This window comes from Poecilia formosa, unplaced genomic scaffold (genome assembly GCF_000485575.1).
Source record: "Poecilia formosa unplaced genomic scaffold, Poecilia_formosa-5.1.2 Scaffold319, whole genome shotgun sequence".
NCBI classification, from domain to species: domain Eukaryota; kingdom Metazoa; phylum Chordata; class Actinopteri; order Cyprinodontiformes; family Poeciliidae; genus Poecilia; species Poecilia formosa.
In genome coordinates, this window is record NW_006800258.1 from 523,950 (window position 1) to 542,502 (window position 18,553).

An 18,553-nucleotide genomic window follows, 5' to 3' on the forward strand; every position below is an offset into this window, starting at 1 on the left:
AGGCCGAGCAAAACCTCCATCCATCCCGTCTCTGTGTCCGTTTATCCTTGCAGGCTCTGGGGAAAGGTCCGGGGGCCGGTGGCGCCCTCCAGCGGTCAGGTGGAGTACACCCTGGAAGGGAAGGGCTTTAACAGAGCCCAGTGTCCCTGTAAAACTGGTCCTGTTAAGAAGAAATAATACTAACTGAATTTAATGTGGCACAGAAACCATAACTAATAGGACCCTTGGACTGATTTCATTTTTTATCTTCACAGTTTTACTTTAAAGCGGCAGTATTATGTGTTTTCCAGCACACCGGGTCATTTATAGCACAAACAAGTAACTATGTTACCTTTAGTTGTTATAAAGATGCTGTATAAATCAATTATGATTTAAAAGAAATGTACCTTTGTAATTTAATGCCTTGAATTTCTGCTTTTGTATCTTTAAAAACTCCAGCTCTTTCTGAAACTCTGCCTTCAGGGAGTCATCACAGCTGGGCTCCTGTATTAACTGCTTGTTATTAGCAACTTTGGCCTTGTTTTTTTCTAAAGTCACTTGCGAATTTAATGATTTGCATTTTTTGGGCTTGTGTTTGAACATAAAGTTGCTTCAATGAGCACGACTTTCCAGAAAACAACAACAACAACAACAAACTAACTGGTGTAGTTAGTGGTGTGTGTTGCATAGGTATCACTTTAAAATGTATTTAATTTGCATATACCCACTTAAAATAAGCAGGATACATGTCAAGCCCTAGAAACTGTCTGATGTCCATGGATGTGTCAATTTTTTTTTGTTTAAAAAATATAATAATTTTTTAAACAAATTTTTGCTGATTGTTGCTGACTAGTTTGAAGGAGCTGAGTGGAGTTTTACATAATACAAAAAGAGGAGGTGCGGCCGTTTACACGCGTGCCTCCTGATGCACAGCCACTAAAACCACTGGAACCTTTTGCTCTGACGCTGCCCGTCTCCAACCTGTTGCTGAACTGCCCATTCTACGTCCATCCCTGTGCTTTCTTTAGGACGGTAACATGTTTCTGTCACACGTGTCGTGGTGAGAGCTGTGGTGGAGCCAGCAGAGGAAGAGGAGAATCAATGGTGCTTTTGTAAAACCTGAGACCGGTTTCTGTGTTAAATCTGCTTTTCCGGTTTGATGGGAACGGATTCCTTCACTCCTCCTTCAGTTTCTGTTCAGACATCAGGAGGGGAGCAGAAATGTGGCTCCCTCCTGTGTCTGCCTGTCTATATTTATCCAGCTTTTTCCATACATAATAAGCTCAACGTGAAGTGATTTACATTAGATAAGATCAGGAAGTAATCAGAACAAACTATAGTAACACAAAGGGGAAAAAAACTCCCTCCTGTACTGAGCTGAACAGGAGGGACAACCAGAAACATGCATTTAGCAAACTATTGGAATTAAACTGCACTCAGGATGAGGAGGAGGAGAAAAAAAGTTATACAGAAAAATGTAAGATACTGATATGAGTAAAAACTAAAATCACAAGTATAATAAATGAATAAAAATTTAAATATTTGTATTTAATTTTTAATATTTTGCTTAAAAAATTACACACAGCCATAAAACAAAATACAGTAGCTACAATTATTTTCTTGAAGTGCAATAAAACTGCAAATATAATAAACATAAGGTTTAAAATTGGCTAAATAATCCTAAGAACTTAAAAGTCAAAGTGAGCACATTTTTAAAAACATTAGAGGTCTGCAGTAACACCCGAGGAAACTGGATGGCTCAGTTTATTATCAAATAATAACATAGTAACAAAATGTAGTTTATTTATTAAGGTAGGAAACCCAAACATAACAATAAGATCATTGATTTTTCTCAAAGGGTTAATTCCAAGTGTATAGTTTTATGGTGTTAGACATTGCAAAGTGGGCTAACTAAGCTAGCGCTAGCTAAATGACGGAGGCCTGGCATGCAACTCCTGTCCAGTCCACACATTGAGTTACTTTTTATCAGCAATGTGCAAAAATAGACAGTAGGAGGAGCTAGAGCACCTGAAATGTCTCCTCTGAACAGCAAAGTGCCCTTCTGAAATCTTTTCTGGACCTTAAAAGCCTAACTTACATGTGCCCTACAATGCTAGAAAGATCTGACCGTTTTCCAGAGTCAAAAGCATAAAGAGAAGGCAGCCAATAAATAAACAAATCCAGTGTTCAGCATGAACCTCACTGACTGAACGCTGCGGTTGAAAGCAAAAAAACAAACAGCGTTATGAAAACGTATAGACTTCCTCAGATTTCAGATTTCATCTGATTAGGTACTTAAAATGTTTTAGATAGGCGTAATTTCATCAGTAAAATATGACTTGAGTACAATAGGAGCAGATCTTAAATGGTGATTATGAAAATTCGCTTTTTTTGAGCTAGAAAAAAAAGTGCAACAAAGCAGAAACAGAACCACTAAACCAGGCTGAGAGGGAGGGAGATCTAGAAAAGAATGTGTTCACATTCCTAGAAGCAGAACTGCTGCTGATAACGAGATCCACCAGAAATTTAAACAAGAGGGGAAAAATAAACCCAGAATAAGTGGAAATGAAATGAAAAGGATCCATGTTCAGCTGTTAGTTGTAACCTCTTCAGAGCTCAGTTCCTCTAAATCCAACAGTTTGTCTTTGAGTTTGAATCATTGAAGAAGGAAGGAAGTGCTGCTGTGTTCCAGGCCTGCTCCGCTGCATTCTTACCGTCTACAGGATGGAAAGACACAAGAAGGTTATCGAGCTTTCTGGGAAAATGCCAGCATGTTTCCGTGACAACACGGTGATCAACAACAAGCTTCTAACAGCAGCCATGAAGGAACAACAGGATGACTTTTAGCATCAGACAGGATTTCATGGAGTCATCATCTTTCTCCTAGCCAAGGTTGGGAGTTGCTGTGGTTACAGATCCCAGAGGGAAAACTCAGACAATAGTCTCCCTGGCGACAACATTCAACTTGTTCCAAAGGGTTTCCACGGCACCCACAGGTGGGTGGCGCCCTGCAGCGAGCATCGGCTGACTCCTGATTGATCCAGAGGAAAGAGCTTTCAGTCCAACTGGACTTCTACTGGAATATTTAAAATGTTATCACCAGTTTCCTATATCATTACAAAATGCTAAACTGCAAATTACTCGAAAAATTAAAAAAAAAACAACATCCACTATAGCTGCGTTTTCATTGACTTAAAAAAAATAATCAGAGATTGGAATTCAGAAAAATGAGCTTAATGGAAACAATTTTGAAAAAGCTAAAGTTTCTTTGATGAAAGGTTTTTGTGTTACCATGAGGGGGATTTTTTTTCCCCTGACTGTATCGACAGAATCATATTTCAATTGAAACACTTTGTGCATCATATGAGTTATGTGATCAAACAGGATATCACTACTGGCGTAAAAGACGAAGACGACAACAGGAAGTGGCAGGAGGCCGATGGTGTTCTTTTGTTTTTACTTGTGTTAAACTTGTTCACAAGATTGTAACTGGATTTCTTATTTAAAGGAAACACTGCAGTTGCATTTGTGTGTTTTGGACCTTAACAGAATATTAGAGTTTTGAACACATAATGAAAATGAAGCTACTATCTATTAAAATAAGAATAAACCAGCAGACAGGAATTGTTGAAAGTTTTTTATTTCACCCAAACATGACATGATTATGGATTTATGCTTCTGTCAGATCAGTGGAAACACTCCGACATTCAGTGAGTGTTTTATGATTCCAAACACTTCCGAACGCTTCTCTGTGAGGTTCAACAGGAATAACGAGAGCTGTGGGTTCAGCTCCGCTTGAGGTTTCAGATCCAATGAAAGAAAAGCGAGTTCTGTCCAGACGGAGCCGACGGGCAGCGGCTCACACTTCAGTGAGAAGAAGATGAGACAGCTGGGACTTAACCTGATTCACCCACAGTATCCTCCACTCACACCTTTAAAATCCTCCCGCCCCCCGTCTCCATGGTGAGGGTCCGCACGCTCAGCTGGTGATGACGTGCCCCCCCCAGGTCTCATGCTTGCTGCCTGGTTTGAGGTGGGTGATGTTCACCTCCACCGCCTGGACCTTCTCGTGTTTGGGAGGAATGGCGCAGACCTTGTAGGTCACCTCGTCTCCTTCCACCGGGACGTACTCGCCCTCAACACTGGAAGACAAAACAAAACAAACATGAAAAGCTGAACTCGGGGTTCAGTTTGTCATAATAAGAAATCAATTAATCACATGATAAGTGAATATGAGCTCCATCATTTCCATTTGCATGATGGTTAGTTTTTCTCGTGTCTCGGTTTACAGAAATTTCAGTATCCATTTTATTTATTTTGTTTATTTATTTTGAACATTTTAGATGCCTCCCAGTTGCAGTGTTAAATATCAACTATTATTATACAATACATTTACACAACAGTTGTATAACACTGTAATGAATTGAAATCACTTAAATTTTCCTGTTTATCTCATCAGTCTGTCTTGGCAGAAATTCCAGATCACTGTTTGATCTTTTAACAAATGTTGCTTCCCTGAAGGTCAGGAAATGAACTTTACAAGTAATAAATCAGAGGAATGGAACCGGTTTAAACCAGAAGCTTCCTGCTCAGAGTCAGTTTAACTCTATGAGATGATTCTCATCTGTTCTGCTGAAATCAAGTCGTTCCATTAGGTTTCATCTGAATGTTTTTATTTCACATCCATAGGGTGGAAGGGGAGGGTATGTGTGTGTGTGTGTGTATGTGTGTGTGCTCCTCTGACATCTGAGGCTGAAAACAAAGGCATTGGGGTGAAGGTGGTCCTCCTACACACTCCTCCCTGCTCTGTGTGTGTGTGTGTTTCTGAGGCCGGATGACGGTGATTCAAACCAAAGCACCTCGTCATAGGTGGTGAAGCAGGACGGACACACACACACACACACACACTTACTCTGAGATGTGGACGAAGATGTCGTTGCCTCCGTCTGAAGGTGTGATGAAGCCGTGGCCTTTGGAGCGGGAGAAACATTTACACACTCCATTAAACACGGGGCCCTCTGCTGCCCGGACCGACCTGCAGGACAAGACAGGAGGGGGATACATGGAGATATTACAGGTTGTTCATTTATATGCGTGTTTTAAGTCTTTGTTTATGTCACCTGTGCTTCTAATCTGTGGCTTAATCTCTTGATGTCGTTTGTTGCAGTGGTTCAAGTACATTCTTAAATTCCACATTATTAGGACATTTCAAGTGACTGAAAATTACTTCAAATTCAAATAAAAGAAAGTTGCATTTTCAGTAGGAATCTGAAGTTTTGTCTTTAAATGTCAGGAAATTGAATCCAAAGAGACTTTATTAATAAAAAAAAAAAGAAAAGTAAAGAAAACCTGGATGTTTTAAGAAGTCAAACTATCCAGGTTTCTTCAGAGACGGCTGAGGACAGGAAGGATCTCCTGCAGCAGTCTGTATCACAGTGGGCCTGACGGTACCTCTGACTTCATCAGCTTGTTCAGATTCAAAACATAAATAAATAAATCTTGGTAATTGATCATGGCACGCTGCCATGGCAAAATAAAAGCCGTTTCACCTTCAAGATGAAGATCTTTTAAAAAATACACGTTAAAACAATGTACAGAATATTACATGCAGCCTATATTTGGGCACTTATACTAACCATAATTAGAGTGTGAAATTAATTTAAGTATCATGAAATGTTAAAATGTACTTTATTTTGAAAAACCAACACCTCCAGCTCCAGCCTGTGAAGCTGGTCACTGTGCGCTGCGCAGCTTTGAGGAGTGAAGCAAAACCAGAGACGACAGTCAGAAGTAGAGGAAGAGAAAAGATGAAAGAAAAGTACACAAGGAAGGTTAAGCTGAATGTTAACATATGTTGCATTTGAGCAACAGTAACAGAGTTAGTTGATATAGTTTGGACTTCGTGCAGAAATATTTTCACGGCTCCCTGATTATCATATTTAATCAGCATCATTGTGTTGCTGTCGAGGAACTAAAGTAAATGTTTCACACTAAACTTTCACATAACAGCTACATGTTCTATCTGGATAGTACCTACAACTTTATATTTGTGTGTGTGTGCGTGTGTGTGTGTGTCCTCACGCCGAGTTGGTCCTGTTCCTGCGTGTGGGCAGAGGGCTGGGGATGAGAAAGTCTCTCATTGGGGAAGGTGAGCGTTGTCTGAACTTGGTGGTTGGAAGATGCAGAGACTCTGAAAATGAATGAAAAGGTTTTACATAAACAAATATCACACAGAATTAGCTAAGCTGATAACCAAAACTTCAATACAGACATACTTTTTTTTCAAAGCTTATCAAACAGGCAAGTAAATTAGTGTTTAGGAAAAATAAAAAATGAAGCAAAGTATGCTAAATGTTTTCAGAGTTAGCATAAGGGCTAAAGTGTTAACAGAAAATTTTGCACCATTATTGGTACATTAAGCGTAATCTACAATAATCAAACAATAAAAAACTCATTTTCTACCTGGTGAACTTGGAGATTTTGGGGAGGCCATTGGAGGGGTCACAGGTCGAGACTCCTGGATGGACGTGGCTTCAGAAGACATGATGGAAGAGTCGGCGTCACGGGGTCAGAAGGGTCACAGAGCAGCACTCTAAAGATGGAGGGAGGAGGACAGGAGGATGGACACACATCAAACCCACAGAGACGTCACATACAGCCTGAGAGAAACATTTCACCTTCTTCCCTCCCTGGGGGCAAATAAAGTCATAGCAGGGTATAAACTCTAACCCTCAAGCAGTGGTTGACTGGAGAAATGGTCGCACAACTTGTAACCATAGCAACAATAATTTGAGCGCGCTTTGATGCCACTGTGACCTGACAGAAGGGGGAGAGCAGACCCCTTTATCCATCTCTCTTCTAATTGGTTGACACACAGTCGCTGAGGTGTGATTGGTCGATTATGTAAGAGATGCCTTTTATTATTACTGCTGGATTTTTCTGCCCATTAAACCAGCCGAATAAAGGACTCTAATTACCTCAGATCCAGTGTCAGCTAGCTTCTATGGCTGAGTTTGAGTTGCAGTGAAATCTGATCGGCTTTACATCAAATCCAACAGAATAGAAAGCAGAAAGATTCAGCGCTCTGGAAATGTGTTCATATCTACGACTTTATCAACAATTTATCCTTATTGGACAAAACGCAATGATGGTATTACAAAGATCTGTGTGGTTTCTCAATTAGATTTGCAGGGTTTCACCAATTCAATTCAAATTCAAGACTATTTAAGACCACAATGAATGGAATTTAAGACGTATCAAAAGAGAAATTTACAGCAGGAAATTGCATATTTTTGTGATGTTCACTACAACCTCTGCCTCCGTAGTGCTGAGCCTTATTGCACAGAGTGCACCTACCGTCGCATGGATTGGTAAGAGAGATAGCTGCCAGTGAGCTAGTTAGCAAGGATATATTAACTACTAGTTAGCCTCAACCATCCCAAGTCACAGAATGAAATGAATAAGTGTGTGTGTGACTCAAACGTTTGCCCGACAGAAAAGTCCCTAAAAAGAGGGGGGGAAATATGATAATATAAATTACAAACAACAGACCTGTGATTAACATATTTAAGGGCAACTTACATAAAATAATAATAATTTAATCCCTTAATTTTAGCAAATTTAAGACTTTTTAAGGACACACAGAGACCCTTATTTAGGTTTTGAGTGGTCCACTCCAACCGATGAAAATAATTTGATCCAAATCCAAATTGTAAATTATCTTTACTTAATTGCCATGTCCACTGTGGTATTTATGGTAGCTGCTATGGGGTCACAGACAGCGTAATTACCACATGCTGCTATAATGACAGCCTGTCATTTCTAGGTTTTCAGCTTCGTCTTCCTGAAATGCTGCCATGTTGTCCACAGCAGCTCGTGTGTAAGGCGAGTCCAAACACACGCCGCACTGAGCTGCATCTGTCTGGCTGAACTACACGAGCTTTTCACTGTGATAACTGAAGCTGCTGTCTCCACAGCATGAATCCTGTTTTCTTTGGCAATTTGATGCAACATAATAAAACATCCACAGAACTACCGTTTTTCAAAAAACAACCACAAAAAAAGTTATTTTTCCATCTAACCAAACTGAACTGAAAGACAAAGCTAGAGTGTGTGTGTGTGTGTGTGTGTGTGTGTGTGTTCTTCAGCTGTGTCGGACATCATGGCACACAAACGAATGAAAACTAAACACGGGAAATGCCCAACTTCCACAGAAGCAGTGCAGATCAGAGATACCAATAAATGATTGATGATTAATTGATAAGCTAAGTAAAACATCACGCCTCCATGTTTACAGTTTCTTTGAAGAAGACCTGAGAGTCCAAGCATGTGAACAGTTCCTTCCAGTTGTCTAAACACACTTTGCAGGAACAGAGAACAGAGTGATTCTGGCCTCTGATTGGACAAAACTCAATAAACAATGAGTTAATGCGATTGCTCCCTCTCTGGACAGCATGCTTCATTTATCTTTACCACTTCGCAGAACAACAGTCTCAATGTCTCCCACAGCCAGCTGTCATGGGACACAATTCAAGTCCACCAGCTCAGCCACCACTGGTGGACTCCATGTCCAATAATTAACATCTCACCAGTTATTGGAACCATCAGTGTGTTTTTGTGCCCACAGCTTGAAAAAAGCAGATTATTGTCTGTGAGTGTTATTCCATTGATCCAGTCGAGTTGGGTTTTTCCTAACAATGGATGTGTTTTTCACCCTGTGAGCTGATCTTTACTGCTATGACTTTTTTTTTTAAGGTTTTATCGGCAATTATGTAGAATAATGTAAATTCTAACTAAAATTATTGGAGGGAAATAAAAGCTGACCATTTAAAATGTTGAAGTTTCACAGTCAAGTCATCTCTATTTCAGGGCTGAATTAATCGTGATTACTGTAACTGTTTATTGAAATAACAGTCAATTGATTTAGTAATTGATTAATCGTTAAAAAAAAAAAAAAAAAGAAGGTAACTTACTGAAAGCCCCCCACCATATTCAGAGTTGTAATTAAACCAAAACTGTACAAAATATATTCATTTCACCTTTAATGTCTGTAAATGTTTTAGCCAAAACTCCTCAATTTGAAACAAAGATAGTCTACAACTATAACGATTCAGTATGTTGGATGATAAATTGTCCCAGAAGTTATTGTGATAAATTGTTGTTTTGATGCCATGTTCAAGTAATATGACGGATACAGCAAAATAACAACATATTCTACTTTTTTGGTTTCGTACCTAGTAAACTATTGACCAGGGTCATTAAATTCAAAGATTGTGGATTCAGTGCCTCTAGAGTTGGGGGGAAAAAAAGAAAAAAGAAAACTGCACTGGAACAGAAAGAATCGATTGATTTGATGAGGAAACATTAAAACATCTTCAGCTTGAGTTGTGTCTACACCAAAGTTGTGTGAAAATTTTGTCATGATCAACATTAGGTTAGATATTTGGTGGAAGGTTATAATTAAATTTAACCAGTAAGTAACAGTTTAGGTTGGTAACATAGTAACAAATAAAAGCTGCATTTAGAACAATATGAAAACAGCAACTTTGTATAAGAATTTCTCCTTCCACTTTGTGTTCAGTACTTTGTCTGTCAGGCAGACGCAACAAAATGCCGCTCTCTTTGTTTTTCTCCTCCACTCACACAGAAGTTTCCATGCTCGTCCTCTATGGATTCCCTGTCACCTAATGACCCGGCTGACACAGCACATACCGGTCCACCGGGGCGCAGCCAGCATGCAAACACCTGATCATCCAAACGCCACACATCGGGTCTGTGGGGTCAAACACACACCACTCTGCAGAATAACACGAGTGTGGAGAAACGGCGGAGCGGAGAGGCGTGATAAGCACAAACCTGATCGGTTTGTACATGTGTTCAGCTGCGTCTCTGGTTACTCAGACACAAGCGCTCACATTTCAGCAGGAAGTAATATTAGCTTTCTATGTTAGCGATTATTTTGCATGGATATTACTCGAATAATTCCAAGCAAAGAGCGGTCCCTAACTGTATTCAGTGATGGTAGGTACAGTATTGGAGAGAATTTTGCGGTGGCAGTTAAAGGCGCGGCATCGTGTAAAATTGACTTTGAACTTTACATTACGTTATTCCCTCATCAAAAACATAGTTTTGCCTTCATTCAGTTCCTTCAGACTAGCCAGCAGCAATTAGCAAATACCTGGTGGAACTGGTCATCTGCTGAATTCATAGGAGCTACTTCTCAGAGCAACGCTGGTAAAAACATTGTTAGTGGTTAATAGAGGAGCCGTGTTATGTTGAAGGAGAAGGAACTTTTCAAGAGACAGAGGCCCAATTTCAAGGAGTTAAATAAGAAAGTCAAATTTCTTCCAAGTCATATTTGATACATGAAGCATTTTTATGACAACTGAAGGTAACAGTTATTTGATTGTGCTATAAAATGGCTCTAGATGCCTGGAAAATACATAATCCTACTCTTTTAAATATCTATGAGATGGGATGTTGCATCCAGAGAGTTCTGTACAGGATGGAAGCCCTGATTTGTAAATATATCGCATTTAAAGATGCTATGAAGTGTATAATTTGCATCAACTTCTCAAAATTGGGGGTGGGAGGGAGTTTTTACACCACTTGTTTCATAGGATTCAAGTAATCAGTGGTAGTAGGTAAGATCAAATGTTTTTTCTTGCACTTTCTGGTGAATCACTGTAGGATGGTTACTAATGTTTTTTTGTGTTCCATAATATTTACTTTTAGCTTAGTAAAACTTTGGAGAGTTCAGCATCCAGAATGTGATTGGGTAGTAAAAAGTTCAATGCAACCAGAGTGATAATGTTGCACATTGCACTTTGAAGCAACAGTGTTGTCATGGTAATTATGTTAACTTGGATATCAGAGCTGACTGTTCAGTTGTTAATCTTTGGAACATTGTTTAGTTTCCCCGTCAGTGAAATAGCTAAAATATTTATTTTTGTTAAACTTAGACAGCTGGGTGATGAATGGGAGGAAGTCATGCCTCCTCCCATCCTGCTGGATGAGGCAGGAAATCAAAACTAGACAAGTTTGGAGAGTAAGCTTGTAACTGTGTGACGAAATAAACACACAGCCTGAGAAAAAAAAAAACAGCTCACAGCAATATCCGGCCTCTAAGAAATTAACTTCCATCATTCAGAAAAGATTTCAGGTCAAGCCTGAGACGTTTTGCTGCTTTTGCAGCCTCAATTAACTGCTTTGCGAAAGAAGCTAATATGGATGTTTGAAGCGTTGCCTTTTAAGGCAGGTAAGAAAAAAAATGACAGGAAAGCAAGGTTTTACATGTCACAAATATTAAACAAAGGGGAAGGCCAAAACATGTAGATGTATCATGCTGTCAGCATGTGACTTTATCTGATGAAATAACATTTTACAATCTTTTTATGAGTTGTAAGCTGTTTTATCTGTGTGTAACAATCTTACTTTCAAGCCAGAAAGAAGTTAGGTCATGCATGCAGTGTAGTGTTGACAGTGCTGGCTAATAAAGAATGCTTTTAAAGCACTGGGAGAATACCATGACTATCAGCCATTTAGCCGCTACCAATGCTAAAGCTAGCAATAGCGTTCTAGCTTCCCGCCGTGGCTAAACTAAAGGACTATTCTACCATTTTCTTAAGTAGTTCAGGTACATCAGATGCTATTATATTTCCTGCTAAATCCATCCATCCATTTTCTTTACACCCTTGTCCCTTGGTGGGGTCGGGAGGGATGCTGGTGCTTATCTCCATCTAACGTTCCTGGCAAGAGCCAACAGCTCTACAAATTGCGCCACTGTGCAGCGTCTAGCTAAATAGTCTCTATAAAAATAAATACATAAAATCAGAGAAAATAAGAAAAAAAAAGATGGTGAAAAGGTAAGACTATTCTGAGCTAAATCTGTGTCTAAATGGTACCTTCACAGGTTCGCCCAGTTATTAGCTTGGGTGCTAAACAAAAATGGAACCTTAGAAAATGTACATTTCCATTCACATAGAAATGTACATCTAAAAATGAAAACATTTGGAGTGAAAAACAAACCTTACAGATAAGAGATGAAATGACCTTTTTCTTGTTTTATCTGCAGGTCTTGTCACTTCAACTTTAGCTTTATCTAAAATCTGCACTGACATTTAGAATGGGGGAGTTTTGCTTTCCTGCTGACAAGCAGATGAAAGGATGCCAGGTTTATGTCGCATTACAACCACAAACACTACAGATCACCTGAAGACCAAAGAGTCTCATCAGAAATGATCCCAGTTGATTACCTGCCATCTTAGTGTTTCTGCTTTTTAAAATCAAACAGGAATGAATAGAATAAAATATATCAAAGTGCAAGATTTTAAATATTTTCATCACAACTTGATCAAAAGATGTAAATGCTTCAGAAATGTGAAAAACCTGAAACTAAGAAACAATGTTTCAAGGTAAACATAACTTTTGATTAATTAATTGAAAAAACAAAAACGAGAATGTCTGCATTCACATTTTCAGTATTTCCCCCCCACTCTGTGTGCATTGGAGCCTTTGTAGCAGATGTTAGGACTGCTATAGTGCTGCCTTTGTGAGACAGTAACTGAAGTGAATGGATGAAGTGAACCGGGAACATGAGCAGCTCTGGGCAGTTCACTGAAAACCTTCAATACGCTGACCGACAACAGGGGCATCGTGCAAACACAGCCTGCATTTTCTACAGGCTCTCCTGTGAATATGGATGCAAGTGTGTGTGAGTGTTTGTGTGCACAAGGCCAAATGAGATGTGCCTGTGTGATAGCAAACAATGATCCTGTTCTGACAATTTCATGACTCATCCCAGCAATGTGCGTCAGTGCAGCATCTCTGTAGCTGAGAGTCAGTCTGACTGCAGCAGCAGCAGTCTCCTGGTCTGGACCTCACTTCAGTCTGCATTTAAATGTACAAACGGAGCATGAGCTAAGACTAAAGCTATGTCGCACCTCCTAATACCCCTACCGTGTTTTTATTTATTTTTGCAATTACACTTAAATACAAAGAGTACAGACTCCAAAGAGACATTGAAAGTAAAAATAAACTCATATTTTTATTTTTTCCTTCAATCTGACCCTTTGATTAAGCAACTGACCTCTAAAGCTAATGACTGGTTGAGTCACCGTTGGCAGCAACAAACAGCATCAAGTGTTTGTGATGTTCATATCATTATCCTGCAGCTAAAACCAATGTTGTTGGAGATTGAGGTCACTGAACTGAAGGTCCAGAAGACGAATTTCGTAGTTCCATCGTTATGGCAACCCATCCTGGTCCTGGAGAAGCGCAACAACCCCAGTTTTTTCAATCATACATGAATTCCTCATTTGAAAACTTATTTCGTATTTACTCAGATTGAATATGCCCTATAGCAAATAGAGTGACTTTGGGGATTCTTTCAAGGATCAGCATCTATTCTCTTCTCTTCACTGATGGCAATGAAGACAGTGAAAGTGAGACTGTGTCAAGCTGTCAGTCACTGCAGCTCAAACACAGAGCAGAGCTGGCAATTATGCCAGCAGTGAGTCAAGCAAAACCATCATTCCACTTGCTTTCCTCCGTTACCTCATCTCTGTATCGACACCACAAAAATGTTATGGTGGCACTGCAGCACACCTCATTTGATTGTAATTAGCCTCTTCCAAACACTTTCAAGATGACCAGAGGCGTTAAAATGGAACTAATAATGACGTGACAGAAAGTACCAGAGGATTGATGTTGATTAAAAGCTGAGGTGACAAGAAAACAGTGAGTTGATTTATTCAGACTCATTTATTACACAGCTATGATTATGTTGACTTCAAGATGCTGCCTTTGTGTTTCTAAGAAGACAGTAGCTGTACTTGCATTACAAATGTACACAAAACTTTGTCAATATTCCCCTAATGTGGGAAAAAAAAACAACACCACTATTTTTGCGTTATTTCTATTAAATAAGAAACAATAAAAATTGTAAAAAATTATACACAAATAAGTCATTAAAATGACACCATGTTCCTCCAACTACTTCCTGTCTTCTTTGTGGTTTGCGCCACTGGTAACCTCTGGTTGTTCGTCATTTGACTCGTGATGCAAAAACAAGTGTTTCCATTAAGCCTGTCACAATAAATCAACTTATCACATAATAAATTAAAATGAGCTCAATAATTTTCATTTGCATGATTTATCTTTTTTTTTCTTTCTACCAGAAACTGGATGATAAAAGTCTTCAGTTTGGTGTTGTTTTGAAGAACAATTTGGTTTTCAAAGACTTCAAAGTTCATTTTGTTTTTTCTGTTATTTAGAGTTCCAGTGTTAAATGTTCACCAAAATTTAAAGTTTAAAAATCTTTTAGAATGTGTTCTTGCATTATTATACCTTTACCATTATATTGCTTGAAAATTGTCTCAAAACAATATAATTATCGTTCATCACAATAACGTCTGGAACAATTTATCATCCAGTAAAATTTATTGCCATCGGCCCAGTTTCCATTGCAGTTTTGCGAAATAAAACAATTTTCATATGGCCAAAAAAAGAAATGCATCTCATTTTAGCGGCTAAACTTTTTATTGAAAAAACAAACGTTTTTCCAAAATTGGTGTGTTTCCGTTAAGCAATTTTATTTTCAAAATGTCAAATTGCACAAATACATGGTCAATGGAAATGCAGATACAGAAACACCACTGTGTCTTCATCAGCCATGTTTTCCTCACACACGAGAAGCAACTGATACCTGCGGAGAGCTTTTGTGGTTTGGTTACAATCACTGATTTTAGCACGCCGACTGCAAACACGCTAACAGAGCTACACTAAACAGGTCTCGTTTCTACTTCTACATACATTGAAAATTTAACTCCAAAGACTTAAAGTACATTTCTTTAAAAAGCTACATTTTGCCTCTACTTTTTATAGCTGTGAACCACATAAGACATTGCATTTCAAAACAAATAATAACCTTCTGTTTTATATTTGAAAGAAACAAAAGATTTACTTTTGTGTGTTTTGGTTTATTTATTGTGAGTGCAGGAACCTTTGTGGGCTCTTCTGAGCACCAGGTTTCACGTCAGATACGAACTTTCAAAGTGTTTTAAAACGTCAAACATTTTGCATTAGTTTGTAGGTCGAGTCAGGTCTTAGTTAATGCTTTACTCCAGAAATTGTTTTATGACATGCTGGCCCAGGCTGGTAGTAATAAAAATTATTTAAAAAATTACACTGATGTTTATGGTTTTAATGAAATAAGTTCTGAAAAACAAATATGTTTGGAAAGTATTCGTCTGAGCAGGTTTCAGTTTCAACAATGCAACATAACCTTGTATTTCCCCTGTTTTGTGTGTGTGTGTGTGTGTGTGTGTGTGTGTGTGTTACCACCAACACACTGATGTTTACAGATTTCTATCCCGCATGCTAACACACTAAGTGTACAGGCAGTACAGGTAGCTCCACTGTTAAACTACATAATTCACAAATCTATAATGACTTCCTCAACTTTATTAATAAAATGTTTAATTTCTCGTTGGGATCTAATTTTTAGAAACTATTTTTTAAACTGAATAAACCTGGTATTATATTCACATGCCGTCTCTTTAAATAGGGGAAAAAAAAAAAAAAAACTGAAATCACTTTTATACACTTCAGCACTGATTGTGGCACTTTGCAAAGCGTTACTTTGTTTGATGTGGCAATAAAGATGTCTCCAGCTGGCTGGGTCACATTTGACTCATGTCGGTGGAATTTGTTCCCTTGTGCAAACACCAGGAAACAACGATTTGGAAACGTTTATGTTGCAGACAGACACTTCGCTGGTGCAGGAGTTTGAGAGGTAAAAAACAAACATGAGCTTCTATAACAGAACTCCATTAATCTTCCTGTCAGGCCTTTATATGGCCCCACAAATCATCCACATTTATTACTCTTCCTGTCGATTGGTTTCAGCCTCCTGCGAGAAAAATGTCTTCAACACGGTGTGATAATAAACGCAGTGGTACAACAGCATGTAGAAGGACACTAAAAAAGTACAAAAAATATTTAGATGGCTATTTAAATGTTTGCTGTTTTTTTTTTTTTACAGGAATTTCACTCAAACTACAAAAAAAACAAGAAAGTAAATCACATTCTGGTTAATAATGAAATAAAGATATGAGTTAATCATGGCCATATGTAAAATATATTTCAATGCAGGTATGAAAAAAATGTTGGTACACTGTTAAATGTGAGGGAAAATCAATTGAAGGGGATGGGAATATGAGAATACAAAGGGGAAAAAGACTTGGGTATTGTATTAATCTTTTACAATTTGATTTTAGCACTGTCAATTTTCATTTTCATATCGTGAAGCCCTATTTAAGAGTTCAATTTATCTTTTACTACTGCAGCATAACCATGTACAAAATAAAGTAAAAATAAACCTTTGAATTGAGTACATTTATTTCTGATCAGAGATTCTAGGAACTTGTAATTGATAATCGACGACTTCCTGTTTCACTTGGGAATAAATCTAAAGTGACACAGTCCGATCTAGAACCCATATTAACCACGAATACTTAAGATACTCTCTAAAAATCCTCCCGATGGCCTAATTTAATAGTTAAACCACATAACATATCTTACTATGACCTAATACACACAGTAGAAACCATCTTAGCATTAGAAGCTAACACCCTTATTTCTTGGATCAGCACCCTGGAAAAATTAAAGGAACTCCAGGATTGGTTGCTTTGCAAATGCCAGCGTGTCGAGTACCACCGTATTCAGCTTCTCAAACTGAGTTATTTTCAAGATAAACTCTATAGAATAAACCCAAAAAGGTTAATTTTATGTAGATTATTTGGGGCAATGTTTCAAAGAAAAATCCACAAATTCTGAACCACGAACAGGTGGGGGTCCACTGTCATATAAATATAACTTTTTTGCAAATACAAAATTCAATGGTAAAGAACTGTAGCAACAGCGTAATCTTGTGATCATCAAGTCTAAATAATAACCCTTTGGGTGCAATCATCACGCCAACGAGTTGTTTTGACAGAGATACCAGAAAAGAGCCTTCTCTGTCCCACCATCACAAATTGCTAAACTCTTTGGGGATTTTAACTAACACTTTGGTCTGCAAAGTGTAACAAAACCCATGCAGTTTATGGAACAAAATAATAATCTGACGGGGGTTAAGACTGATCTTTTTAATCAACAAACACTCAAGACTGGCTTAGCAAAAAAAATAAAAAGTGGCTGTGGCAAAGTATGGTGGAATACCTGTGTATACATAATGGTTTAACTGATTAAATCCATCAATAGCTTTCCATAACTACCCATCATCACAGTAGCGCTCACTGCCTGGCTAAAAAAAATTACAGAATAAAAATGTTACCAGCTGAATTTAACTGAGCAAATAGGTCTTATTGGATAGTTACTGTTGTGTCCCACTTGGCAACAAGTTATTTAACCCCAGCTGGTGCAATGAGTGGCTTCTCATTTCTTAAGCAACTATGTGGAAAGACAACTTTCAAATGATAACCTCAGACTAGCGTGTGTGTTTGTAAATCAGACGCCAGTCTACGGTTTGTTTGTGTTCCGGAGGACGCAAAACTGTAGGCTTATAAAACTCCCATTTCTTAGCTCCAACGCAGTAGTCATACTCAGTCACCGCCCCCTAAACAACATATCTGACATAAGCAGGATTCATATCTCCATCTTATATTTTTTTATTCGTTTTACCATAAGCAAACCTGAAGTACGAGTCGGAAAGATTTACTCTTTTCAGCTACTCCAAAGGTAATTATGGCGAAGGCGTGTGAATGTTTTTAAATAGTGAGCGGCAGCATCTTTCTGTCATTTATTTTAAAGCAGAATTGGATTTTTCAAGGCGTGAATCACAGCGACAGTACTTTCTCGGACAAAACTCACATTGACTGCGCCTGCTGGCCCCTCTTCTCTTGGTATTTTATCTCCACCCCCACCTTCAAAGGAAATGACCGCCTGCACGCGCCAGGAAAGCCCAATCCCGCACTGGACAGCAGAGTTTGTGGAGATTTGTCCATTCAAACGTCATTCCGAAGCTACAGGAGAACCAAAGCAAACCTCTGCAGCTACAAAGTTCTACGCTCGACAACCGAGCAAAGATTTTTCCGGAGCCGAACTCAGTCTGAAACTGAGCAGCTAGCCTCCAACACATTTTTACTCAGCTAGCACCGCGGGATTCACAAGAGTTTGAGCTTGTTAAGTGTTTTAATGGCATCACTCACCTTTGTTCCTTCAAGTTATGAAGTGACAAGTTAGTTCTGAAGCTTGAAAACAGCGTCCAAAAAGAACCCGGGTCTGGTTAAATTATGTGGCTGAATGTTTTTCTTTGCTGCACAAAGAGTGGAAGAGATTAGGTTCATCCTCCAGCAGCCAAGAACCGTAAATACTCGCTCTGTCGCGCTCTCCCTCTCTTTTTTTTCTGAATGGGCGTAACTTCTCTGTAGAGTGGGGAGGGACGTCAGGAGTTACCGTAACAACCAGTGAGAATGGGGAAACACACTCCCCCGTAAGTATCAGATACAAAGCGCAAAGCAAATGCTGAAATAAAAATTCTTTCAGCTCGAATGGTTCTTTTAATATGTTATCA

The 18,553-nt window shown here is 38.7% G+C and overlaps 2 protein-coding genes across 2 annotated transcripts in view; both read right to left on the reverse strand.

The window, feature by feature from the left end:
• Nucleotides 1–3,603: 3,603 nt before the first annotated feature.
• On the reverse strand, nucleotides 3,604–18,358 carry carhsp1 (calcium regulated heat stable protein 1). The gene is made up of 5 exons (XM_007573135.2): nucleotides 18,189–18,358; nucleotides 6,442–6,571; nucleotides 6,061–6,169; nucleotides 4,892–5,014; nucleotides 3,604–4,121 (listed from the first exon to the last, which is right to left on the reverse strand). Exons 2-5 carry the CDS (start codon nucleotides 6,521–6,523, stop codon nucleotides 3,959–3,961), a joined length of 477 nt encoding a protein of 158 aa, XP_007573197.1. The 5' UTR covers nucleotides 6,524–6,571; nucleotides 18,189–18,358; the 3' UTR covers nucleotides 3,604–3,958.
• Nucleotides 15,263–18,553, reverse strand: part of eci1 (enoyl-CoA delta isomerase 1) — a 29,138-nt gene continuing 25,847 nt past the window's right edge. Inside the window, exon 8 of the mRNA XM_016661241.1 lies at nucleotides 15,263–15,305. The gene's annotated coding sequence lies outside the window, so the exon portion shown is untranslated. The remainder of the gene's footprint in view (nucleotides 15,306–18,553) is intronic.

Excerpts from the sequence above, each read along its gene's own strand:
- carhsp1 (XM_007573135.2), bottom strand. The coding sequence starts at position 6,523 with ATGTCTTCTGAAGCCACGTCCATCCAGGAGTCTCGACCTGTGACCCCT. Across the intron at positions 6,170-6,441 it reads AAAATCTCCAAGTTCACCAG|AGTCTCTGCATCTTCCAACC; the intron begins GTAGAAAATGAG and ends ATTCATTTTCAG. Across the intron at positions 4,122-4,891 it reads ATCTTCGTCCACATCTCAGA|TGTTGAGGGCGAGTACGTCC; the intron begins GTAAGTGTGTGT and ends TTTGTCTTCCAG.